Source organism: Coffea arabica, chromosome 10e, assembly GCF_036785885.1.
Source record: "Coffea arabica cultivar ET-39 chromosome 10e, Coffea Arabica ET-39 HiFi, whole genome shotgun sequence".
Taxonomy (NCBI): Eukaryota; Viridiplantae; Streptophyta; class Magnoliopsida; order Gentianales; family Rubiaceae; genus Coffea; species Coffea arabica.
In genome coordinates, this window is record NC_092328.1 from 45,995,329 (window position 1) to 46,005,162 (window position 9,834).

The 9,834-nt window shown below is 35.4% G+C and overlaps 1 protein-coding gene across 1 annotated transcript; it reads right to left on the minus strand.

The window, feature by feature from the left end:
* Window positions 1-1,326: 1,326 nt before the first annotated feature.
* On the minus strand, window positions 1,327-5,844 carry LOC113710892 (putative UDP-glucuronate:xylan alpha-glucuronosyltransferase 3). The gene is made up of 4 exons (XM_027233956.2): window positions 5,639-5,844; window positions 4,141-4,350; window positions 3,264-3,901; window positions 1,327-2,832 (listed from the first exon to the last, which is right to left on the minus strand). Exons 1-4 carry the CDS (start codon window positions 5,701-5,703, stop codon window positions 1,805-1,807), a joined length of 1,941 nt encoding a protein of 646 aa, XP_027089757.1. The 5' UTR covers window positions 5,704-5,844; the 3' UTR covers window positions 1,327-1,804.
* Between the last annotated feature and the right edge of the window lie 3,990 nt (window positions 5,845-9,834).

Below are 9,834 nucleotides of genomic sequence, written 5' to 3' on the forward strand. Positions count from 1 at the left end.
CTTTGTGGAGTCTTTAAAATAAAAAGAGGATAGGGCACACGTCAAAATTAAAAAATTTTGAGTTTATAGCATCGAGGTTTTTCTTTGAATTACCAAAAGTATTTTTCAAGACTGTCTGCAAATTGAATAAAATTATGGGGAGCATGGAAAATAGGAAAAGAAGGGGAAGCCAGATCTAATAAGAAAAATAACAAACATTGAGAAAAACTCTCAAATTGGTCAGATTTAGAAATTCTCAAAGTTGTTATGTCAGATCTAAATTTTTCCTTGAGCCAAATTTGCTTCATATCAGATATGACAATTCAAGACATACGCAGAATGGAGCTACAGAAATTCATTTGATCAGAAGACGCTTCGAAATTTCATGGTACTATCTTTTTTTTTATTTGTTGAATTGTAGATATTTTATTTCTGTGGCATATATTGAAATTTTATCGACTTTGTTGTGTTTAAACTTCTGAATGATATGAGGAGTGTGGAGAATAAAATATGAAATTAATCCTATCATTTTTTTTTTGGTTAAATGTAACATTAAAATCTTATTTCTATCACATCAAGTAAATTAGAATTCAAAATTTTAAAGTTATCACTTTGTTATTACATCCATGAGAATTGGATCGTCAATCAAGCATATACATGGGGACAAGTTTAAAAACTTTCTGATATCTCCTTCTCCTCCAATTAAGTTTAATTTTATCTACTCTATTTGTAATCTATAACACTATTTTTATAATTGTATGTGTCAGTACTTTTCTAAATGTTAAATTATTTCTTTTATTCAAGTTTTCTTTTTTTGGTTTGAAGAATCTAGAATTGAAGAAGAGATGGAAATTGATTGAATGGAATTAAAGACGGAGTTTGCTGCATGGACTCACAAGGAAAGATAACAAATTTGTCAACAACCTAATATTATTACAGGTTTTGGATATTAAATATTCAAATAAACTGAAACACCTTATTCTAATTAATTTTCTTGCTGCTAGGTTAAGGATTTGAATCCTAAATCTGACAGCTAGAGATTGAAAGGGCATAGGGAGAGGCGGAACTATAGAAGGTTAAAATTAAAAAGATTAGTTTGAAAATGTTGAACAATTAATACTACTGAAAGGTTTATTATTATTATTATTATTAGTCATAAAGCACAAAAAGACTGGCCGAGGGACTTCCTGGACACAAGCAAAATTATAACTTTTGGGGCTTTCATAAGATTTTAAAGCAGTTTTGGGTCAAAATGCTAACAATCAGAATTGTGGGACAATCAGAATTGTGGTAAGAAAATCTTGTGGGACTTTCACGAGTTTTTCTTACTATTGACGAACAGAAGGGTAAGAACCAGAATTGTGGCAACCTAAACACGACAAAACAATTGATACAAATAAGTCTTGATTCTGCTATCGAGTCACTTTCATAACATATACTGTTTTCTGTCAATGGGCAGATAAAACGAAGAGGAAAGAGAATCAGCCTCAAATGCAACTACCAAACTTGAGAGACAGCTGAGCTTGAGGAAGAATGATGAAGGGGACCAAGCATCAGTCAGCCCCAAAAGCTAACAAACCTTCATTTGTACCGTCACAGTGGAAAAAATGGTGTCTCAGAATACCCAAAACCTTATATTTGCAAGATCTTTGTTATGAAACATCTATAGTCAGACATACTCCTATGAAAATTGCAGCATCAAGAAGTTGAAGACCAAACGAATGCATTCTGACTTTATCTAAACCCCGGTAATTTTCCAGAATTCTGACGTACGTGTCATTTACAGTTGTATATTGGGTATATAAAAGTGCAGAAGACCGCATGACTAGGAAGGAAGAGAAGCTGTTGGGATCGTTTTTGGTGTTGACGTAGCCGTTGCATTATCGGTCCAATTCTTATCACCCCAATGCCATAGCATACTCTCCCAGAAACAGAAGTCTTCGAAGCAAGTATTTAAACGAGGGTCTTGAATCTTAATCTTCCAATGGCCATCTGAATAATTGCCTTTCTCAGCTTGCCTGCGATCCCACTCTAGTGCTGCCTTCTGCTTGGACCTCAGTAAGCAATAGCGATGCAAGTTCTCTGGCATTGCATCATGGACCTTCCACCATGTCCTATGCGCAACATCACTCGCAAATTCCTGTAAAATGTCCACATTCCAGTTACAATCATAGTCACGGAAGCATAACCATGGTTTCAGCCCCAGGTAGTGAAGAACATAGAGCACCGGAGGATCAGCTCCAAATAGACGTGTCTTCATTTCTTTGATCTCCTCCTCATCTCCCATCCAGAAATGTTTCAAGAAGTTCATGTGTTTTGGGATTCTGTGCCACCACGTGAAGATTTCGTTCAAGTAACCCTGGTCTCCACCGTTATATGACTCAATCTCATTGATGTGATCCATTAGCAGCTGGAATGTGCAATTTGATGGCTCCACCACCATCACGCCTGAATTAAAAAGTGTACCATTATTCCCCGTTGCAGATATCTCTGGCATCTCAAACAGAAAATCAATGTTTCTAAGTATCAGTAGATCCGCATCAATAAAGATGATTTTGTCATAATCTGTCAACTGCCAGAGGCGGAATTTGCTGTAGTTCCATTCATTATAAGCATCTCGTTCAGCTTTTGGGTTTCTGATTCTTTGAATGGTCCTGATTTTCCAGCCTGCTGCTTCCAGACCTCCTCTGTGATACTCACTTATGGTCTCATCAACAAGAATGACAAGATCTCGCGTCGAACCTGCCATGCGGATGCTCTGAGCTGCAGCAATAGCCCCACAGACGTAAACATGTGCGGAGTGCAGGATTGTTGCATATGCTTCTCGGTGCGCATTTCCAATATGCCAGCTCTCTGTATAACAAAAATATGTTAACCAGCACTTTCAAGTTGGAGCTAGAAATCAAGCGCATCCAGATGCTCCATGCCTTTCATTAATTTGGTATTGGGCAGAATGCATCCTATTATGTAAAGCAGACTACTAGATAGTTGTTACACCAAAGGATTCAGATTTTTACATTCTAAAACAAATTAAAACCTCTGAAGGCATAATGAGCATGAATCTAATTGACTCAGCACGGTAATGTGATTATGACTTTGATAGGTAGGATGGCAAGCACAAAATAACATGCAGGAATCCAAGTTGAGCTAGTAAAAGGTTATTTTAGCATTTTAAAGACATATTTTTTTCCCCTTTTTGCTTTGCACCGGTAGAATTGAAGTATGTAATGTTAACTAAGGATTTCTAAAGTTAATTGACAGAGTAGAACTTGAATCCAACTGACCTTTAGCCTTGAGAGGAACTGTAAGCTCACAAGATCCCACTGGAAGGTGAAGCTTATCTCTTAGTGTATGTAAATTTGGTTCATAAAGCCACGTATTACCCTCACGTGCAACCAGCTCTTTGCAACTAAAGAGATTAGGTGTTGGGAAACAATCAGTGACCAGAAGGATATGAACTGCATGAGATCCTTTTGCAGTTGCAGCAAGTCCAGCAGCAGCAAGCTGCAAATGCAGACGAGCCACATCCCTTGACCACTCCCCAGATTTGTTGCAGGGAAGCTTCACTGCTATGAAATCAATACGTGGTTTACCAGAAAACTGAATCGTTGGCAGAGTAGGACATGTGGGAACCTCGTATTCTTCTTCTTCATCTATCCATTCAGGATATAATGTATCCCATGTAACATCACTGGTGACACTCTCGAGGTTAAGAAGAACATGCTCAGCATCTGGAAAGAACAGCTTCCATTGACCGATTTCACTTTCATGGAAGTTTAGCAATCCTATTCCCCGGTAGTCATTTCTATCAGTCAGTCTATTAACAACTTTGGACACTTCATCCCAGTTAATAGCTAAAAGAGATACATAGCGTCCATCTGCAGCAGTAATATCTCTTGTCCATCTATTTACCAAATTTGGACTGTTCCAAAATCAAGAAAGTGATTATGATTTGAATAGATGATAACTTTTAGATTAAAATTGAATGGTAAAAAGGGGTATAAAACTGTCCTCTATATGATCAGTAATGTTAAATATAAAAAAAGTAAGTTAACCAGTAAATATAGACAAATAGGTCAGAATCAGGTCAACTTATGAGAAGTAACATAAAAGGTTCAAAAAGAACCAAATGCAGTGGATCATGCATCAAAAACAGCATACCCAGAGCCAGAGGTTGATGCCCTTTCTGCTTCATAAATTGTTGGGGAGTGTAAGGTCATCAAAAATGCTCCCAGTATAATAATGCCCAAGACAAGCTTTAAAGTAGTGAATTTACAGTTCAAAAGTCTCTCCTGCCTGGGACTATAGAGCACCTTTTCCCCATCTCTGGAACTTTTACTTCTTAATAACTTTTTTTTGTTGGCTTCTTCACTGAAGCAAATAAAAGAGAGTTAATATAAGGTTAGTAACAAGAAAGATGCTAATAGTTAAACATACGAGGATTCTCAAATATGGCATATATTATTTAAACTGAAGCATACAGTTCACTTTACGTAATTATGGGAAAAAGTAACGGTAAACAACTGCACTGCCCCCTCTACATCCCCAAGAAAACAACTTTGGAATGAAGAAAATAACGGTAAAGCTACACTTCTGGAAATCCATGTTTCAAACATGACTTTTCATTTCAGTTAACCTCATGGACAGCAATGTTATCACAATGAAGCTAATGAATGGAATAGTGCCTCTCTTCCCCCAGACCAGCTTTCACAGAGAGAGAGAGAGATGTCAAATAAGATTGGCAGTGCTTACTCACTTCTCCTCTCACAGGAAGGAAAAAAATACAATCTTCATCTTGCGCAGAAGTTAAGCTTTCTCACTAATTGTACAAAATCCAACACTTGCATATTACCATATGTGCCTTGTTGGCCAGCAAACTCAATCAAACTAACCATTTACAAGTAATAATTCATAACCAAACACGCAACAGTCCAATCATGTTCAGAAATCCAAAATAGCCCCATAATCCTATATAACAACACCATCACAACCACCTCCTTTTCCTGGCTCCTCAACCAAGAAAACAACAAATCAAAGTTTACCTAACCGATTATGATCCAAATTTGATGGCCGAACTATAGTTCAATTTAAACAATATTCAACCAATTTTTATGCTTAATCTAAGCCAAATCCAACTTTGGATTTGCACTCCACACCAGTTCCCCCTCAAAAAAAAAGTACGCTTTACAACAGTTCCGCTGGGCAGCGGTTTCTGCAAACACTAATCTGCAAAGAAACTAAATCCATTTTTTCTAATTAAAATATGGCGAAGAGGGTTCAATCTGCGATCCAATGACAATCAAGAATCTCAAGCACTTTCAAAGCAGAAATGATTAGTTCTTCTAATTAAAAAGAATCAAATGGGTTTAATCTACAATGCAAGAAAATCCAGAAGAACCAACACTTGAAGCTGAAGTTCTTGCTCAAAAAACTAAGCAGCAAAGTGCAAAACCTGATGATGGTCCGTGCACATTTTCTACATAAATACACACACGAGTAAAAGGAAGGTTTCTATTTAAAGTTCAACAATATACTACTTTTAGCCAAAAATCAAACAACATGTACTAAAGCAAAGCAATGAATCTAAACAACAAACTACAAAAGGGACTAGCAGCAGTAGTAGTAGTAGTTGAAAATGCAGAATAGATTATGGGCTTACCTAGGTGTAGAAACTCTGAGTCTAGGCTCAATTGGATTTGCTGAGGAACCAAGAATTCCTCTCATGTTGTATGTTTCTTGATTCTTTAGCAGCTTGACCTTGGGACAGGAAACACCTGATCTGGGCACAGGGGGGAAAAAGTTAGGGAAAAAAACAAGTAGGTAATCCAAGAAAAGCTGAAAAGAGCAGAAAAAAATAAAATAAAAATTAAAGTAAAATTCATAATAGGACAAAAATTATCGATATTTACAACTAAGATGTGTTGTTAAATGTTAATTGATTGAAAGGTCACGCAGGCCATGCATCAAAGAGTTAGTTAGCGAGTCCATAATGGACTAGTCAACAAGAGGAATCGTTCAATCTTTATGTTAATGATGAAAATTATTTCAAAAATAAGGATGATCTACTTAGACTTAAACTACTTTGTTTGATATGATACTTCTGTTAAATTTGTCAAACAGATCCTTTTCATGATTAATTAATAAAAACAAAAATTGTACTGATCTCCGTACTTTTCTTCTGGGAAATATATACTAATAATTTTATAGTTAAACACATGGTTTACTTTTCACCCCCAAAAAGATAAGTCAACTAAGTTTGTTGTCACTTACCATCAACCATTGTTTTTATCTATATGTGTTTCGATTGCAATTTTTTGGAAATTTTGTAGAAAATATATTGTAACGATTTGATATGTGTGAAATAAAAAAGTGATTGGAAAATGTGTTCACGGAAAACGTAGAAATTTTTTTAGTAGAAAATTCATTAAATTCGTTTCCAAACAAGGCCACAGTCAACATTAATTTATCTATATGCATGTGTAACTAAAAATTTTAGGATCAGCTTCGTATACACGGTGTTTAGGATTAACATTATATGTACTAATAGTGCAGTTATTTTTTCACATTAGTAGTTTTGAATGTATGTTACATATGCATAATTTGAATTTTAAATTTTTTAAGTGTATTTCTCCATATCATCAAATCCATCCCTTCCCTATTAGAATTTTAAATTTAAATTCATGTTACATGACATGATTTAAACCTGTTAATGTAAAAAAAAATTTATACATTAATGGTATATAAAAAGTTATATATATATGTGTGTGTGTGTGTGTGTGTGTGTTGCCACAAGGACTAACCTTTTTTTTTTTTTGACAAAGCTCAAATAAGCCCGTTTGATAGGGCAATAGACACCACCTTAACAAGTGTGAATATTTGAAGAATAAATATGCACATTAAAAGGATAACCTAAAAAAGTATGGTATTAAATTTTACGTCTATCGTGTTTCACAATCAATTTCATTTATTTAATTTCAATTTAAACAGTTCTCCATCATTAATTGTAAACATCAGTCATCACTGTGATTGCCAATGCCCTAATCCAGACAGTTATCGGTCATCAGCACAAGTGCATAGTTTAGTGACTTTTTACGCAATTTGCTCTTTTTTTTTTTTTATCTCTTGCTCTCTTTAATTTTTTCTATTTTCCCCCTTTCCTTTGTTGTATTGCTCCTTGAAATGTAACCCTCGTTAAAAATCTCCACGTAGTCAATTACAACAATTCTTCGTCCAATAATTTCCTCTTTGCTAATTTGAAGTAGCTCTTTAACCACGGAGCGTAATTTAATGCTTCAGATTACAAAGGTGAAAATTCGATTAAGGCAGCCTTAATGGGCCTTCAGGCCTCAATTAACAATTGTTTTGTTGCTTTCGATAATTGGACCACTAGGCCAGCCCATGTATTTAATATGCCTTTAAGCAGTGAAAATAAGTTGGACCTATTAGTGGGCCCTTAGTAATTGATTCTGCAGGCTTAACGCTGTCTGATTTAGAGATTAGAAGCAAGGTTCAGTCCAGTCGATGGAGACAGCATTTAATGATTTACTCTTCCTTTTCTCTTTCTGGGTTCTGAAAGAAGGAAAAACAGATAGCAAATAATTAGAAGAGGGAAATGTTATTTGCACTCCATTTTTTATTATTTGCACTTCCATTATTTTTGTTATCATATAATCTAATAAATGAAAATTATATGATTAAAATAATACTGGAAGCGTGATTAACAAAAATGGGAGTACAAATAACATTTTCCCAAAGAAGAAACTGATATTAGAAAAGAGAAAAAGTGAAACAAAAGGTAGACGTTGGAGAAAAAGTAGACTAAAAGTTTCAACCCATAATTGGAGAAAAAAATATGCGTAATGAACTGGAAATATGGAATTTTCTGAAAATCAGCTACAAAAAGTCATCTTAAAAATCTATACTGAGTTTGTTTGGACAACAAGAATTTGGAATAAAAATTTCAGATTTTGTTTTGCTAGCATCATACACACAATTTCCAATCATCTTTTTATCTCACATACATCACATCACAAAAAGTGCTACAGTAACTAGATCAAATAAATTCTTATCCAAACAAACTTAGTGAATAATACTATCTAACCTCAGAGATGCTTCTTGTACGAAGGTCATCTAATTGCAATTTCTTTTATTTCAATGCTTACCTGTCATAGACTTACTAACGTCCTTAATATGATTATATCCTCAACAAATCATTCAATCAAACATCTTTCTTATACGAAAGTGTATCTTATTGCAGTTTCTTTTATTTCATTTGTTAGTTGTCTTAGATTTACTAATCTCCTTATGAAAATAAGGCTAATTCCCCACAAATCCTTCAATTAGTGTAATATCAGCAATTTCATTCTTGCTATAACATTTCCAAGTGCTTTGGATCCTCTCTCCAAACCCTCCCTCCAAAACTGACCTTGTGGCTTTGTAGACTCGGCTTACCTTTTCCTTTCCTTTTTTTAATTACACGGTTTAGTTAAAAATATTCAAACCCTAATGCTATTTCTTTCTACTGATTTGTTAATTTGTTAATCTCTTATCAAAATTTCATCAACTGAAAGAGAAACAAGTCGGTCTATATCGAAATTCCCTCTTGTTCTAGTTGCTGTTTTTTCCTATATGAAATATTTGATTCAACATCATTTATACTCCCCTCTATTCAATTTCTAAAAAACTCCATGCATAAGTTTTAATTTTCAAAAGTTTACGGGTGCAATTGCCCACCCTCATGACAATGTACGTAACTGTGCCACTGGCATTGAGGACGAAAATTTTCAGAATATATTCGCATGTCTTCTCTTGTTTCGTATACTGTCCATGCATTCTCCCGAAAATATAACATAGATCGGGCAGTATTGTGCATTCATTAGTAAATTATATCCAAACAAAACTCGTTCTCTAGTTTTGAAGTTTCCATGATTTGTCTTCAATTTGATCAGTCTTTTCAAGAAACAGTTTATTCAAAAGCCAAACAGAAATCCTCTAAATGCTACGACTATGGAACCAGGAAGATATATACAAAAGGACCGGCAATGAATTTAAAAGGACATGGATGTTTTATAGAGACATGTGTAATGAAGTAGGTAGCTGGGGATGAGAAGACGTGGGGAGTACAAAGGGGAAGGCGTGGAAATAGCAAGGACAGGCAAGGAAAGACGCGAACCAACAAAAAATGACAAGTGGTTGGAAGCAAAAGGATGAAGGCGCGAAGTCAGCAAAGGAGAAGGCGCGAGAGAAGCGGCAAAGGCGCGACTAAAGAAACACGCCCATTCTGGGTTCATGCTTTCTGTACGGGAACTGGATTCCAAACAAACTAAGATTCCTACCACACGTGTCATTCGCTTATTAGCTATGGAAATAAGTTAGTTAGAATAATTTCTATAAATGATTGAATCGTGTAATAGATAGGTAGCTTATTTGTCAAGATTGATTTCTGCAATCAGAGAGGACATATTCCCTCTGTTCTTCCCTCTCATTTCCTGCACTCTTTTCCCCTTCTCCTCTTTCCCGCCAAATCCAACTCTGTAACCGAATTTGAAATTCATCAATAAGAATTGGTATTGTTCGTTTTAATCCTGTTTCATTTGAGAATTAGTTCTAGTTCTGATTTCAATTCCATTCCCAGTTTCATTATTAGGTTCTGTACCACAACAGTGGTATTAGAGCTGAGGTAACGAGCCATAGGGATGACAAAAAATCAGGATGAGACTCTGAGGAGGGAGATAGTGGAGCTAGGCAGTGTGGTCAGAACCTTCACTAACAAAAATGAGGGAATGGAGCAGGCTATCAGAACAATGGAATTCAGGCAAGATGCTACTGAAAAACTATTGAAGGGGATTGATCAGA

Excerpts from the sequence above, each read along its gene's own strand:
- LOC113710892 (XM_027233956.2), bottom strand. The coding sequence starts at position 5,703 with ATGAGAGGAATTCTTGGTTCCTCAGCAAATCCAATTGAGCCTAGACTC. Across the intron at positions 4,351-5,638 it reads CTCAGAGTTTCTACACCTAG|TGAAGAAGCCAACAAAAAAA; the intron begins GTAAGCCCATAA and ends TATTTGCTTCAG. Across the intron at positions 3,902-4,140 it reads GCATCAACCTCTGGCTCTGG|TCCAAATTTGGTAAATAGAT; the intron begins GTATGCTGTTTT and ends ATTTTGGAACAG.